The 17,192-nt window shown below is 43.8% G+C and overlaps 1 protein-coding gene across 2 annotated transcripts; it reads right to left on the bottom strand.

The window, feature by feature from the left end:
• Positions 1-429: 429 nt before the first annotated feature.
• On the bottom strand, positions 430-14,151 carry NFIL3 (nuclear factor, interleukin 3 regulated). Of its 2 annotated transcripts, none has more exons than XM_079927315.1 (2): positions 14,129-14,151; positions 430-2,204 (listed from the first exon to the last, which is right to left on the bottom strand). In XM_079927315.1, the coding sequence occupies exon 2, from the start codon at positions 2,026-2,028 to the stop codon at positions 640-642; it is 1,389 nt and encodes a 462-aa protein (XP_079783441.1). In that variant the 5' UTR covers positions 2,029-2,204; positions 14,129-14,151; the 3' UTR covers positions 430-639. The 2 variants fall into 2 exon arrangements, with proteins under 2 accessions (XP_079783441.1, XP_079783440.1); XM_079927314.1 differs by lacking the exon at positions 14,129-14,151 and adding an exon at positions 13,458-13,547.
• Between the last annotated feature and the right edge of the window lie 3,041 nt (positions 14,152-17,192).

Raw genomic sequence — 17,192 nt, 5'->3', positions numbered from 1 at the left:
TTTTCTACTTAAAAAAAAAAGGATAGAGAAAACGTAACCTTAAAGAAAAATAGATAATGGGGAGTAATTTAGTAAATTACTAGTCTCAAATGCAAGAAAATGCATTCCCCACCCCCTCTTCCCTACTCTCCCTCTTTGGAAGGTTTTCAAACTTATCATAGCCTGGGCCAAATTAGAAAAGGAAATATTATGTGTTGAACTTATGTTTTGGTTTTCCCTTACAGATGGGAGAAAACTCCCCCAAATAAGTAAAATGCAGAATATCTTAATACAGTATCTACTTTTGTAACTTAAATTGCTCTTTCTTTCCCATAAAATTAAGTGCAATGGAGCAGAAGTTCTGTGTTTGTCACCAATCCTTTATTGAAACTGGTAACTTACACACTTTATAATAGAACAACAAAAATAATGTTCAATATATACAGCCTTTGCAATGGTCTATTTGACTATACACAAGGCAGAGTGATAACACAGTCTAATCTTCATAATAATTTGTGCACAGAAAGACACCCAACAGTCAACATGTGAACATTACAGTGAAATGACATCACAAGTCCAGTGAAAATTCAGCCTAATACAAAATGTACTATCTATTGCAAATGACATCTCTAAATGCCCAGAGCTTGTTCAGTAGTAATTTTACCCAGAGTCCGAAGCAGAGATTTGGTGTGTGGCTATAAGTCTTTTAAGTGAGACCACCTCTGCAGACAAGTTGGCTATCCCCTGCTTCAAAAACAAATTCTCTGGGTCAGAGACTTTGTAACCATTGTCTTTCACTTCGACCACTCCAGTTTTGTAACTACTCTGAGTTTTGCCATTAAGTTCTTTTTGATGCCAGTGTTCAGATTTGAGAGACCAATCTTGAATGTTAGTCACTTGCACTGAAAAGGGAGTGAGAGAAGAATGTACCAGATTGGGGGCATTATGCTTCTCAAGTTCGAAATGTCTCTTAGACGTCATGTCAACAGGCGAAGAAAGTTTTTGTGTGCCATCAAATTCGTGATCGAAGGCTTCCACTTTTATCTGCATGGCTTTGGCTTTAATCCGAAGCTTGTGCGGCAAGGCAGAGGAGTTCACTTCTGGAACTTTAACCACTGTGGCGTGGACACGCTGAAGTTCGACAGGAGAGTGGATTGGGCCCTTGGGAACCTGCTGCTCGTCTTCTCCATCGGATGACTTTCCTACTGCACCTTCATCGGTTTCTGATGTCCTTGGAGAGTTACTGGAGGATCGGTTGACCTGCAGCAGAGGGGGAGAGTGTGAGTAGCCAGGAAAAGAATTCCCCATATAGTTCTGGTACACGGCCGCTCGGTAGGTGCCCGGGTCATCTCTGGGCTCCCTGGCATAGCTCTCCAGTTCTATCGGCTCTTGCTTGATGACCTGGAACTTGCTTTCTGGGCTTCTGCAGCCACTCTGCCCAGGGCCCTCCTGCGAATGTTCTAGCGAGGACACTTCTGAAACATCAGACAGAGAGCTCTGTGGAGAGTGCTTGATGACAGAAATGCAACTGCTGGCCACCATCGAAGGCTCGTGCTCATCCACAAAGGCGCTCACGGTGGATTTGGAAGTCTGGTAGTCTTGAAAATACACAGCTGTAGAATTACTGAGTTTCTGAATCTCCTGGGCATAGGCTGTCGAGCTAATTAAACCAAACTTTAATTTTAGGGAAAGCAGTTCAGCTTTTAAAGTGGCGTTTTCTTCTCCCAGTGCAATGAGTTTGTTCTCCAAAACCAGGTCATTCAGTCGACGCTTCTCCCGAGACCTCTTGGCAGCTTCGTTATTTTTCCGCCTCTTTTCCCAATACATGGCATCTTTCTTCTCGTCGGGAATGAATTCCCGTTTCCTCCGACATGCTGAAGATTTGTTTTTCCCCACACTTCCTTCATTGAGAAGGAGCTCTTCCCCTGTCGTCAAGTCTTCGGAGACTTCGGATAAGGCAGAATTAAGCACCATCATCTTGTCCACGCTGCTACCAGCATCAAGAGATGCCTGCTCCTTCTTGATGCTCTGCATTTTTCTCAGCTGCATCAGAAACAACCTTAACCTATATATGCGGTGAAGGAGAAGAAGTTATTTCCTCAGTAATCTCAAATGCTTTAAAAACTGCGGTTTAAAATCCATCAATATTCTTCTTTTTGTTCGACCGTCCAGGATAAATCTCTTCGGCTTCTCTCACCAAACGGAGTAGGGGTCTTCTAGGTCACCTGCAATACATGAAGAGAAACAGTTATCCATTTGGTAAATATTTATTACCAATTATGTACAAGAAAGTGCACGAAGCATTGAGGGTCAATATTTCTGCCCTTCAAAGAGTTTACAATCTTGCAAGGAAAATAAGTACCCAAATACCTATACGGTAAAGTTGTAAAGGACAAGTCCACAGTGAGACCTGTGGTCCAGGACAGTGAGAGAAAAAAACACATCTGCCCCAGGGAAAAACAGAGGAAGACTGTGTTTCAGGAGAAAAAATGGTGGGGTGGGGCATGTGGGGATAGGACATTACAGGAAGGAAATGACAGATCGCCTCTGGTTGGTAAGTTTTTAAATAGTACTTGCATCTTGTGGGGCTTCTGAATACTTTTAGATAGCACTTATATCACTGCCAAGCAAACAAGCTCACCTCATAAAAGGAACTTTTCCAAGTAAACCCCTTTAATATCAGTAAACAAATTCTGTAATTACATGGAATCAAATAAAAAGAGCTAAATTTTTATTGCCACAAAAATAAAAATAAAAGCCACACAAACAACTGAGTTGTAGTTGTTTAATCTCTTATGTGGCTGATGTCATGGTCATTCTCCCAAGTGACTCAGCATACCTGAAAAGGACTCTTTTCAATAAAGCCATCTCTTTTGACACATTTGTGCTATGAGGTTAGAAATGTTCTTTTTTTTTTTTCCGGTTCCTTCAAATTGATTTATCAAACATTCACTTAAGATTGAAGCATCCACAGTGCTTTTTTTGGTCCTGACAATTCTGTCATAATAGATTTCATTGATAAAGTAGCTTCAGACTAAAATAAACGCTTATTATTCAAAGGGATTTTTTTTTTTAAGTACAGTGCCTTCTTGAAACTTAAAATTATTTTAAACCAAGAGAATGTAATTATGGAAAGAATTTCTTTCCATTTTACTAATTAGTTTCAAACAAAATATAAGAACTCAAAAATAGAACCATCAACTAGCTTCCTTTTCCACTGATGACATATTTATAATCTGAACTTGGCCTGACAGGAGATAATAAATCCATATTAAGTTCCAATAACAATCTTCTCGTGGTCATTTTGGATCTGTCTTCCTGGACAGGGCTTCTCTGTCTAATTTTCCAGTAGGTAATACTTTCATAAAGGAGATATGGTAAGACAACTGTTCATTCGGCACTATCTGTATATGGCACTCTTCCTGCCCTATTAAAAAGATTTAATGTTTTTGTTTTAGGTCTCTCTTTCTTTCTTGTGCATAGTTTTATAATGACTAATGACGTTTAATTTTATCAGCTGGAAAAGACTGCCAGCTTCCTGTGTCTTTTCCAGAAGGAATGATGTAATAATTTCAGGATCATCAAGAATAAGGTTTAATGCCATGTTTCTGTCCATCAAATTGAGCCAATGGAAACAGTGAGTTGCAACTTAGCAAAACTTGTGATTACAAATACCGAGCTTCCGTTTGTTTTTGAAAATATAGCTTTAATGGGAAATGAAGGCAATGAGTCTGCCACAGCAGGCCGTGATGGTGTAGAAAGGGGAGCTTCCTAGTTATCACTTAGTAAACAACCCTGCTTCCTATATTTCCAGTTAGGTTTCTTGTTCTGATATGAAAACCCCTTTTCCTTCAATATACTGAATGGATTCTTCCCTCCTGTCAAGAATTTGTATTCCCTAATTCAGTTAAGTCTTCCCCCCTGAAATCAAATGAATGTTGAAGCAAAGAGTAAAAATTCCAGTTCCAGGAAGATAATTACATTGAACTTTTCCAAGATGCTTTTTAAATCTCCACTGTATCCCCAGATACTACTGTTTTTTAAAACATTATGCAGTTCCTTGCACACTATTATTCTGAGTATTTTCTCCACTTGAGACTCTTTCTCTTCCATGCATTTTTTAATTTGTCCCTTCCTTGGGGAAAAAAAATTACATTCCTTTTACATTTCACCTCACCTATGAGTTTTTACAGTTATGCTTTTGAAATGCCCCACCATTCTGTGTTAGTTACCATTCCTAAACTTTTCATTCTTTCATCATTTCATGTTGTTTCATCATTTCAAACCTACATTGAGTGAGTTGGGACTCTCTTCAATCTCCTGGTCCAAAGAATCGCGCTGAGTCCAGTGTGAGTGAGGGCGGGCAGGCAGCCCTTGCCACACTGCATAGAGAAAATAACACTACTTCCATTTAACAAAAATATCCCACTTGTCCTAAAATCTCTTAACCCATTTCTTCTGGGTGTCTAAGTACTTTATGTCCACTCTGTCGTCTTTACAACTTTGTTGGTACATTCAAAACCTGCAGAAAAATCTCATTTCTTTTCAGTTAATATTCTTCCTATTTGAATTTCACTATGTGTACTAGAATCTGGTTCTTCCTTCATCCGCACATATTAACTGCCTCTATGATTCCACCAGCAAATCAGGCCATAACGACATTAGGATATTTTCTGTAATATTATTTATCAAATAACCTTGCAGTGTTGAAAAGAGTTTATCAGCAGTGCGAGATACTGTAGAGAGAGGTGCTGATTTTGTACAATGTGTATCTTCCTACATGTTTGTTTTGTATGCCCAACTAGACTGCAAATTAGTTCAGGGCTCAAATTAATATATTTGTATCCTAGCAACAAACTGAACCTATTAGGTGCTCAACATCTGATTGACAGTCACTCATTTGCCTTATATAAGAGAGCTTTGTGCCAAAAACACTTTGTTGATAAATTCTTTTAAATCTGATTATTACATAAATTCTAAAAAAGATATTTAACTTAGTAACAGAGAGCTTCTCTTATTCATTCCTTGACTTATTCAACACATATGGAGCACCTACTGTATACCTGGCACTGAGCCAGACTGGGGGCACATAAAGAGTGAAGGAAGAATCAAACTCCCAAGAGTCAAGGGACCCCCTTAGTCTTTGGTGGGAGACAGGCTTGTGAATACAGCGCTCATCCAGGGGTGTGCTAGGAGCACCGCCAACAAGGGGTGTTGGTGCACATATCACATTGTTTCTAGCTGCACTGCCTTTTTCTTTGTATGGTGACAGTAAAAACAATTATAACAGGTGCCATTTACTCAACACTGACTATGCAACAGACACTGTGAGCCTGGCCTGTCATTATTTCACTGCCCTCATAATAACCACTTTCAGATGAGAAAACTAAGGCTCAGAGAAGTTAAGCAACTTGCCCAGTGTCACACAGCGAGTTAAGGGGCACAGCTAAGATTCCAGGACAGCCCTGACCCCAATCCAATTCCTCTAACAGTACCCATTCCTGTACTCCCAGAGGGTTGTTCTGGTGTATATCCCTGCAATGCATCTCATTTACATACAGTTCCTTTCTGTGTTACTCTCATTTCTGGGTAATATATGCCCACTTACTAAGTGACTTTGGGGGCAGTAAAGCACTATTAGATGCTGCCAGAACTTCTTTAAGACAACAAAGGTACCATCTGGAACTTTTCTCCAGCTTCCACAGAGTTGTATAGCCTGCAAGTATTTAATGAATTGAGAAAACATTCTAAATTTTCATATCTCTGCTAAAATTTTAATCTCCGGGCAAACCTACATGCTAAAATAAATAGAAGGAAAAAAATTAAAGCTATTAGCATTGCCACCTGTGATTTTTTGGTACACAACCAAAATGTATCCATTTTCAACATGGTGGGAGAGGGCAGTTAAACCACAGAAAGACTGAGTGACTTTCCCAAGGCCATGCAGCACTAGAGGGCAGAGGTGTTGAGGGCAAAGAATCTATTTGTGCCCTTCAACAATAAATTTAAATTAAAGTGAATGGAAAGGTGGTTTACAATGCCTTCTAAAGACATCAGTTTTTATGCTCAACTAACTAATGACTTTATTTCAGTTCCAGTGTTTTCCCTTATGATTAATTGAACAGTCATTTCACCTCTGCCTCATGTTTTCAGATCACCACTAATGCTGTGTTACATCAGTCACCACTAGTTTCCTTTCTGGTGAATAACTGACACTAAATGACAATTCTATGATGCTGGGGTATTCGGCACGATCAGCTTCATTACACGCATTAGATAATACGGGTGCTTCTTAAAAACACAAATAAAAGGAGAAATTTAAGAGCAGGAGTCATCACATTCTAATGACATATTTTCCCACACCTAACTCGGATGTACCATTGCTAATTAATGCTTTTTTGTAGTACATCACACTATTTCTACAGGCAGGAGTTATGTTTCATAAACCCAGATTTTAAAGTCTATTTAAGTCAGATGACCTAAATATTGTTTTTAATTAAGATAAATTTGGTTTAGAAAATTCTCTAAAAGAATAAAGCTTTACAACACAAATTCTAGCCCAAATTTCTTTTTGAGGAGGGACCTTATGACTTATGTTTACAATGACAGACCTGTATCTTCTCTGGCCGCCAACACATCTCTCAGAGAAATATTGGTGGACAATTCAAACTTGTTACAAAACAAGAAGAGAAGAAACGTTTTGTTTCAAGCATCTAAAATCTTACTAATAGCTTAGATGTTAAAATCTACTATGAGAAAAAATCATTATTATTTCTTTAAAGAGATTGCAAATTGCTTCTATTTGATACTTTGATTTTAACATTCTGTCAATATAAGATGAAATACTATTTGATGTGCCCAATGATTTGGAAATATTTTGATAGAACTACCTCATTTTACCTCTACTCTCTGAATGTACTGTTTACACCCTCAGAGGTATAGTATAGATACCACTAAAGAAAAAAATTCTTTTATGTTAAACTACAAACCATCTCTCTACTAAGAGGCAGTTGCTTATTTTGAGATAAGTGCCATTTTAGTGAAAAAATAAAGTTAATGAATCAATTCACAGCTCTTTAAACTAGTAATACTAGCAAATGTTAACCTACATTTTCTTCCTGTGGGTAAAATCCATGACATGATTGTTTCAATAAAATGCTTTACTTCTTTTCATGGATGAAAATAAAATCTAGGGGGGAGTGGGGGATGAAAAAACTAAGGAAACACTGAAGTTGCATGAGGATTTTCTAATCAGGCTGAAAAAATGCTTTTTAAATTAAGAAAACTATGTTAAACCTCTTTAAGTACCAGTGAAGTGCCTCCCATTAATAATATAATTCTGTATCTAGTAACACAGACTCTGAAGTCAGAGAGAAATGTATACTTGATCAAGCCATGAACACACACATAAACAGACTTTCACACTTTTCCAAAATCTATCCTATCATAGCAACAAACTGGCCTACTTTTTCTATTCGGGTACTTCTGTAAATGAATGTGTCAAAACCAGAGCAAGTTTATGATAAATGAAAATATTTCAAGTTTCTTGCCCTTTCATCCTCAACAAAGGACCACTTGAAAATTAGATTTAAACTTAATAAATATGATGACAACACTGCATTTTATTATAGCATTGATATAATTTAAGGGATTGAAATATGAAATAGTATGACCTGATGTTCTTTTACAAAAAGAGGCTACTGTTTGTAATCTAACTCTCAATGAAAATATTCTGAAGACTGCTCAGGGCAAATGCGCAGATGCTAACACATCCAAACAACTTCAAGGCTTGAGGGAAGGGAACTGGGAGGATGGGGGTGATGAAATACTAATGCCTTATGAAAAATTCTGCATTCACTTCAAAATGGGGACCATTTGTTTTCTTGAAAGTTTCAAAAAGATAATTTATCAGTCTAGCAACTAATTTGAAATCTTAAGGGACATGGGTAATTATGAAGTTACCCAGTTATAAGAAATTCTGCAACAGGTAAGTAATACCAGACTACATGCAACATGGGATAATGATGGGGAAAATGGGGTGCATGCAGAGTTGGCTGAGGAAATGGTATGGTAGGGCAAGGTTTTGAATGTCCCTAATTATACTGAAGGATCATTCCAATTTTCCTCAGCTTGACTTTTTAATTTCTTGTTCACTTTCCTTCCCAGTGAGCAAACGATTACAAATGTCATTTATTATGTGCCTCATGAATAGAAGAAATTATTTTAAATGTTTATTTTTAGTGTTTATTTGAAGGCTACTTAACTCCAGCTTTAGATCCCTAGAAAGTTAATTAATAAAAGACACCATGTTCTGATAACTAAAAGGCTTATAAACATCATTCTGCTTCCAATGAAAATGAGTCCTCAAAGCACAGATTATTACGGAAGGCATCTAGTAAATCCCTACTAAACTTTCTTACCATAAAAACAAGCTAGCATACTCTAATTAAAACCATATGAGAAACAGTAATTTTTTAACTACAAGAAAGGTATTTGTAATGAAATTTGAGAGATAATTGGGGGTGGTGGCAATACAAGCTCATTTTGAAACTGGAAAACTCTTATGTAATGTCTGTGATCAAAGGTCAATGTCTTTCGACATTCTTATACAAGTCCAATCTGGATAAAAATCAACTCAAATATAATTTAGAAAAATAACAGGATATCAAACAATGTGTTAACCCTGTGAAATACAGGCATACCTTACAAAAACAAGAAATGAATATTAAAGGAAACTTCAATTACATTGTTTCTGTCATATTTTGAACTGAATCCCAAGTGTGCTCTCATTCCTTAATACAAATTAAAAATAAACAACTTTGAACAGCATCAATGCCATCTGGATTACAATGGAAATAATGAAGTATGTGTGATTTTACTAGGGTAAAAATAAAGCCTCGGCAATATGACTGCACCTTTTCCATTCCATGCTGCAATCACATTCACGTCTCAGAACTGACTCTATGGACCAAAGCAAGGTCAACTAGAAATATCCACTCAGCTGGTGAGTCAGGCACATTGCTCAACATGGGAAAGGGCCTGAACAAAGGGTTTTAATTTTCAGCTTGTTGCATCATAGTGATGTTATAATTGCACTGCGCAAAGATAAGTCTTTAACACAGAAAAGGAAATTGTTTCAAAAACTCCAGTGAGCTTGCACTCACACTCAGGGAAGGGACAGAGACAGAGGGTCACCCCCCCCCCCCAATCCCCTTTTCAGGCTCCTGGCCTGGGCTGCTAATCAATTTCTCTTAGCCTCCACTTCCTCATGTCTAAAATGGGGACGATAATAGAACAGTCAACACAGTGCCTGGCACAGGAAGGGTACATGTTTAGCAAATATTAGCTCTTCACCTCATTTCTGAAGAATGAGCAGCATCAAGGAAACGATGATGATGATTAGTTCTAGGCCTAATTTTTGCCTCTCGTAATTCGTAGTGAAGCACTGCCCTATGTTGCAAGTGTAAGGGTAAACCAAACGAAATTTACTTCTGTGTTAGTCAAAAGGGCCAACCATCAGCAGTTGGGGCATGTCCTACCGTTCTAACCATACAGGCTGCACACACTCCCTCCCAACACAGCTCATCTGTGAGGTCTAACCAGCCTCTGATCTCAGACTAGAATTTTAGATAGAGAGATTATCCAGGACCAGGAAAACCATCACAGAGAGGTAAAGGGAACTGAAAAAGGGCACCTGTTTGGCACTTTTTACACCATTCCTGCAACCATCAACTCACCTCTCCCTGTTCCTTTAAACAGTTCCCCCAAACATTAACCCAATGACTTGGGTAGTCTGAGGTTCTGCAATCCTGTCAAGAATTCCCTTCAAACTAAAATTACCATCAAACGTAATAGCAAATAGTTTTGAGAAAGAAATTAATCATTATTAGAACAGAAAAGTACAGTATTTCAAGAAGAATCTTTTTTTTAAAGATTTTTTTGATATGGACCATTTTTAAAGTCTTTATTGAATTTGTTACAATATTGCTTCTGTTTTATGTTTTGGTTTTTTGGCCCCAGGCACGTGGGATCTTAGCTCCCTGGCCAGGGATGGAACCTGCACCCCCTGCATTGGAAGGTGAAGTCTTAACCACTGGACTACCACGGAAGTCCCAAGAAGAATCATTAACTATAGGCTTAGTGCAAACTTTATTCCTTATTGCACAGAGACTTAGGCAGTGAAAAATGAAGGTGAATACCTTTATTAAAATATATATATATATATAGTTCCTGGTCACTTTTACAGGAAACATTTACTGAGCTCCCCACAACTGCCCAGCTAAACAGGTTTTATTCCCTCAGTTTACCCTGGAGGCCTATGGAAATCAGGGCAGTGCCCAAGATCACAGGCTGGGGCCTGGGACCCAGCTCTTGTGAGCCCACAACCTGTGTTCTTTTTTAGCACTTCACTGTTTCCTAACTACTCACTGGCCTGAAACTCAAGAGAGAAACCATTAGGGATGGGGTGTAGGATTTGATCCCACAGAAGCCAACTTTTCAACAAAGCACTGCGCTGATGCCCTTTAAGAGAACATCTGTGACGCTGCCCTGAATTCACTGCGATTTATTGCAGGAGCACAGCCTCAGAAAACTTATTGCCAGGATGAAAGTACTACTATATACTCTTATATAGCAGGACAGCGGCATCCACACAAGTGTTTTGATTTTTTAAAATTCTGAACTCGGGGGATTTGAGTTCTCTCTACTCTAGCCTTTGACCACATAGACTAAAGGTTCAAAAAAAAAAAATACATCGACTCGACTGGCTACAGTCAAGATGGGGCTCTCCTCGTCACCACCACCAATAGTGGACCTCCCCTCCCCGCAATTTTTGTGGTCTGTTGACATTTGGAGGTTTCCTTAGGTCTTTTTCACTTCACGAAAATCAGAAGCCCTCGGCTCCGACATACAATGAAGCCTCCCCGAACAAAGGTTCCTGCGGTGCTCAGAAGCTCAGCGCGCAAAAAGCAATACGGCAGGCCCCTGGAACTGCGGAGCGGCCTCGCCCTGGGTCCCTCCTGTCCCTCCCGCTCTCCTGGCTCCCCTCCCGCCGCTCCGGCTGCCCTTGCATCCTCCCCCTCCCTCCTCCTGCCCAAGCGAACCCAGAGCGCATCGCACTCTCGGGTCCCGGGCGGTCCCTCGGCGCCCCCCCACGCGCCTCCCCAGGACCCGCCCCCGCCGGGTGGGCGGCGCAGCGGGGCCTTGGCGCCGCCAGGACCCCCGCGCCAGAACAAAGGAATGTGAGGAGGGGGCGAGGAGGAGCAGTACAGGCCGCCCTGCAGCCCCCATCCAAGCGCCGCCCAAGGGCGCTCCCTGCTGCTAACCGAGGTCCGCGCCCGCCACCCCCACATCGCCCCCAGACCCCAAGGGCCCGCAGGAGGGAGGGGTGGGCCGGGAGGCAAGGGAGCACCCCTGAGGTCGCGATCGGAAGGTGGCGCTACGCGGCCCCCTGCAGGCCCGGGGCTCCCGGCCTGCGCTCCAAAGTAGGTCGGGGTCTGACATTCGGGGCCTGGAGCAATATTAGCTTCTTGGAAAGCGACTTCAATTACTTGGGGTAATAAATTTGTTCCAGAGGTGAATCTCTGTAATACGTCCCCTCCTCCGCCCCCCTCCCACCTAAAAACCGTCCACAACCCTGATTTTTAGTTATTTTAATAGTACATTAGGGGAAAACAAATCTGACATACACACGCCACCATATACATATATTCACATACACACTACGTAAGAGTCCAGGGACAAATTTAAAATCTGGGTATATTATATATTCATATAATCCTCACACGAATAAAACTAGGACATCCACCAAAAAAATACAATCTACTAACCTATATCTGTTTCCCATAAATCATATCTGGTCTGGAGAAAATAAAAATACGATGTGAAACAAATACTGTGACCCCATTCGCTGTTGTTATTTACAAAAGCCAAGACCAGAAGATGACACTCGGCCATCCCCTGCTGTTCTCAGGGAACAGCACTTTCCTAAAGTGTCCTTTAAAAAGATAAATGGGAGTCAGCATTCAGCAAGTCAACGGGCTCTGCGAAATGCCTTCCTAAAAATACAATCTTATCAAAGGTCTCCGAAGGCGTGGAGTTAAAACTACAGCAAATGGCCTTGAACTTGTATTTGCACACAGCCCTGGAGAAAACGCCAGAAATAGCGCTGTGAGGCCACAATTGTTAAAATGTGATAGGGCTAAATTTAGAAGAACGCACATTTCATTTAGGGCAAAAGACACACATTCGGCTGCATGAGCAAACTCAATGCTTACCCAGTTGTCTACTTTCCTGTTTAAAATATCCTTAAAAAAAAAAAAACTGTTACAGTGACATTTTAAAGGCTGAGATCGTCCTACTTTCTTTGTAGCAAGATTATAAAATCACGTAATTAGCTCCCTCTTCCTGTGCTCACTGCCAGCAAATTCGTCCGTTACATAATACAACATTTCCAGGAAACTATTATGTGATCTGTCTTGTGTCTGAAAAAGCAATGACAATAAGGTGAGAAAAAGGGCTGATCGAATGGAATGCATTAAAATTAGGAAGGTGGGGAGGTGAACGTCACAATGGTTCGTCCCAGGTTTAAAAATAATAGCTCAGAACACCTAAGGGACGAGCTCGGGTAGTATCCAAGATCAGAATACAAACCGAGGAATTCTTCCTTTCATGTTTTGTAGGAGTGTTTAAAAATACATCTTTTTTATTTGGGACGTAGTATACAGGTAATGATCCAGTATCCAACGCGGCGCTAAAATTACCAAATCATTGCACACGTACGCGCACATTCCCACATCAGCCCGTAATCCTTGCCAATATTTCACTGTGGGCAGATTATGCAATGTATGCAAGTACAAATCCCACAACCTCCCCGAGCGCTGGTAAAACACGCTGACGACAAACAGGGTGGAAAACGTCTGTGCAGACTCAGCCCCGGACACAAACAAACGCAGCGCAGGCATTCTCCGAATGCCGTCACCATTCACGCTACCAACGCTCTTTCTCAACGAGAAAATCAAGACTCTTCCCCATTACTCAGCTCCCCTCCCCTCCACCGCCGCCAGCCCCGCAGAAGGGACGAGAAAGAGCGCTGCCCTTCCCCACGAGAAGGCTCAGCCTCGGCTCAGCCTCGGCTCAGCCTCCCCGGCGCTCTTCTCTATCAAAACATCAATTTTCCTGAAATCAGGAGACATTATGCAACAGCAGCAGGGGGAGCGCAAGCCAGCCCGGACTACGTGCCGGAGCGACGGCGCTGCAATCAAAGCAGCCACCTTAAGGTGGCGAGTCCCCCTCCTGACAAGGCAGCAAAAGTTTATGTAATGAATGCCCCGCGCACACTCGCAGCCGCCGGCCAGCTCCGCGCACAGCCGAACCCCGCGCACAGCCTAGCCCGCGCCCCGCGCCAGCCGGCCGCGCGCCCCGGGAGCGGGCGGGGAGCGGGGCACCGGGCCCGGGCCGGCGGTGGGCGGAGCGCTTACCGTGTTCCTGCTCTCAGGGCGGCGAGCTGGGGTGGCGGGGAGAAAGAACGGGGGCCGTGAGCGAAGCCGGTGGCGTTCGGGGATCGGGGTCCGGCTGGGCCTCCGGGTCGGCAGGCGGAGGCGAGGGCGCGGCGCGGGAGACGGGCGGCGCGCCGGGTCCGCGGGCGCCGTGGCCGCGCCGGGAGATGTGTGTTAGTAGGTCAGTTCCGAGCGCGGCGCTACGTCGCCGACCGCCAGCCCGCCGTGACGGGCGGCCCCGGCCCCAATCGCCGAGTCCGCACCCGCCCCCAGCCCGCCTCCAATGGCCGCGGCCAGCGGAGGCAGGCTCTCCGGTGCCCCGCCCTCGCCACGCCCCCGTCCCCTCCCCCTCCCGGCAGCGCCACCGGCAGCCCGCGTCCCTTCCCGGCCGCGGCCACCGCCGCCGCCCGAGTGCCGGGACGCCCAGCGCCTGGGGCCCCGCGCCCCGCTCCAGGGTTGCGCAACGGCCGGCGCGGCCGTCTCGACCGGAGCGAGCATGGGGAGGGGCCCGAGACCCCTGCCTCACCGTCCCGCTCCCCTCACCGCCTCCTTCGCCCTCTCGGTCACCGAGGTGCCTCTCTGAGCCCAGCGACCCTCGCTCACTCGCAGAGGCGCGCGTTTCGTCTCCCCGAGCGCGCAGCCGGCCAAGCTACCTGTTGCCGACCGAGTGCCGGGCCGAGGGCCGCAGGCTGCCGCGGCCCGGGCGTGGCAGGGACCTCCGCCTTCCCCCTCCCCTCACACTCTGGGAGGACCCCTCCTCCTTGGGGTGGGCGAGAGGGGAGGCGGGGGGCTGGCGAACGGCCAGAAGCCGGGACGAGCAGCAGAGGAGAGGGGGCCGGGCGGCCGTTCCGAGCCCCGCGGTGCTGCGTAAGCAGAGATTACAAAGCCCGGCGCGTCTCCCCTGAGAGCGCGACTGCCCGGAGAGAGGGGGCGGATGGAGGGGAGAAAGCGCAACGCATGAACACCGCCCCCTCTACTATTAGGACGAAGATGTTGGCTGCAAAGTTGTTGCGTAAGACGACTGGCAAACCAAGCTGGCCGAGGCCCATCGGCACCCACCCGCCTCGTCCCTCGGCCGTGCCGAGTGTGGCTGCCCGGGGTGCGGGTCCGCGGGGTTCAACCAGCTGGTACGCCCGCTGGCGTTTGCTGCTGGGGTTTGAGACGGCCGCTCAGGATCTCTTTTCTTAATCTCGAAGCTAGGAGCAAGTCTGTCATTTCTGCCTCTAACTGGATGTGGTTGTCTTCTCCCCCAAATTCCCGGGCTACGTAAGAGACCTAAAGAAATGGGAGAAAGGGCACCTCGCGGCGACTTAAGTCATAGAGCTAAAGACTGTAAAGGCACGTGGCACACACATGGCGCATTTACAGATAAAGCGGCAGTGCCTGCCTTTGCTAAGGGAGCCATATTCCTGACAGTGACGCACCGACTTGCCCAAACAGAGAATGTGGCAGGTGCAGAAGGACCTCCTGTCTGCTTGGACTATGCGGGAGCTGGTCTGAATGCCTTCCATGACTTTCCACTTCTTTCTCCTATGATAAAAATACACTTTTTTAAAAAAGAAAAATTTGAACTAAACACCAAAGTAGAGTGAACACCCCCCTCCCCCAGTTACCATCACCGACGTCCATCATCAATAGAAAATATGCTTGCTAATTTGTCTCTTTTCTATCTTCCCCATTCTCATATTACAGAATTATAAGTATCCAAAGACTGATGCTTAAACATGCTTATCACGTATCAGGTTTCTGGAAGCCTTCACATTTCAAACTGTTCTCCAAGGACAATGTTGTGGTTCAGAACACACCCATGTTCACAATTCATCTGATAAAGTGTAGGTTTATCAACAGGGCTCTGAAAACGTAGACATGCAATATGAGTTTTAGCGTCTTTCCCAAATCCACCTTTCCAGATGCTTGCCAATTCAAGAAGCACATCTCTGTATGGCTTTTGAGTCAGTCACCTCTATTAGACATTTATTCCAAAGAGTTGACTCCTTTGATGAAAATGAATCCTGATTTTGGTTTATATTTTCCACTTTTCTCACTTTTACTAATACATTTCCTTTTTTCCAAATCCTCACAATGCCCATTATAGCTTTGAAAATCTCTCTTAGATGAAATTAAAACCATATGCATGTCAGTTACCTTTTCAGGGTTAGAAATGCAGCTAGTTCCTAGAAATCCAGAGCCACCCAGAGCATACCCCCCCGAAAGATATTCTCCACATTGTTCTGCTTTTTAAATAATTTCATAGAATTCCAGAGCTGTTGTAGAATGAGTAGTAAATGGCTTTATAGAAAACAACTTAGAAATTCAAGAAAGGTAGGTAACATGCTTGGAGTCACCCCAGTTGGTGATAGTGGAGGAATTCTCTGAACCTGGAAACTGGTTCTTTATGCTGAATTTTGAAACCTGATGCTCCTCTAATTACTTGAGGGTATTCTAGATTGTGCCTGTATCATATTTGTGCATCATTTTAAACTGCCATCTTACTTGGAAATCAGGTGAGGTGTAAAAGACATCTGTGATACCAACTTAGAAAATAACTCTTTAGCTCCTCCTGGTGATTAGGAAACCACCAAACAATATGACGATGGATCTGTCTGCATGACTCGAGGTGATGTGTCCAATGTTATATCCTAGAACATTCACAGACTAGGCAAGCACTTGCAGATTAATACGAGTAAATGGAGCATAAAACCTGAAACATAGGAAACAAATTATTCAGGTTGGGGAGGCTTCCAGTAAGACAGCAGCATGGGCCTGAGCGTAGAGCAGGGTTGCCACCACGTCCCTGGGAGGAGGAGGAAGAGGGTTCTGGTTGAAGTGATGAAGTCAAAACTTCCTTACCTTCAGCTCCTTTCAGTGCTGTGGGGGAGGGATGAGGGAAGAGAAGATCAGGACCGTGATGAGAACTTCTGGCAGAAGACAGTCAACCACATTCAGCCTTATCTGACTACACTACGAACACACTTTCTGATTAAGCGAATATAACACCAATAACTTGAGAGAGGAATGACTAAGAATGTGGCCTCTCCTTTTTGAGATGGGAAGCACCCTACGACTGCAGATGTTTCAAGGGAGAAAATACCTAAGAGGACATATGTATTCAGAAGTTTTTACCCTGGGCCTCTTCAGGCAGGGGTAGCTGCAAACTGGGATATCTAATGAGAATTCAGGCTCGCTGAATGTGAACTGTGGCAGAGAGAGAGAAAATGCCCCATCTAAGGGAAATGGAGTCTGCCCTCAGTCTGCCCTCTGATGGACGAGTTCGGCAGCAATGCCCCTGGGAAGAGAGGCATTGGAGGCTGAAAGTCAGGCTCCCTACCTAGTGATCCAGATTGGACAACTCCACCTCATGGGTTCTAGATAGTGGCTTCTGGATTTCTTTGCAGAACACTTTCCACAACTGAAAGTCCTTTGGTGACCCCTGGGGCACCAGGGGCAGCATCGGGGCCCCTATGTCTATGACCCTTGTCTTTCCACTGCACTGTGGTTTTTGAGGCTCTTCTGTCCTTTTATTAAATTTCATGGACAGAAGGTGAAAAAATTCTAGGAACCCATAGGTTTCATTTATTTATTTATTTATTTTTACATCTTTATTGGAGTATAATTGCTTCACAATGGTGTGTTAGTTTCTGCTTTATAACAAAGTGAATCAGTTATACATATACATATATCCTCATATCTCCTCCCTCTTGCGTCTCCCTCCCAGCC

This window comes from Stenella coeruleoalba (assembly GCF_951394435.1).
Source record: "Stenella coeruleoalba genome assembly, chromosome: 7".
In the NCBI taxonomy this organism is placed as follows: Eukaryota; Metazoa; Chordata; class Mammalia; order Artiodactyla; family Delphinidae; genus Stenella; species Stenella coeruleoalba.
The sequence above is the reverse complement of the archived record's forward strand: the minus strand, read 5'-3'. Positions and strand labels throughout refer to the sequence as shown.

What these genes read in the sequence shown, in the direction of transcription:
- NFIL3 (XM_079927315.1), bottom strand. Translation starts at nt 2,028, where the DNA reads ATGCAGCTGAGAAAAATGCAGAGCATCAAGAAGGAGCAGGCATCTCTT.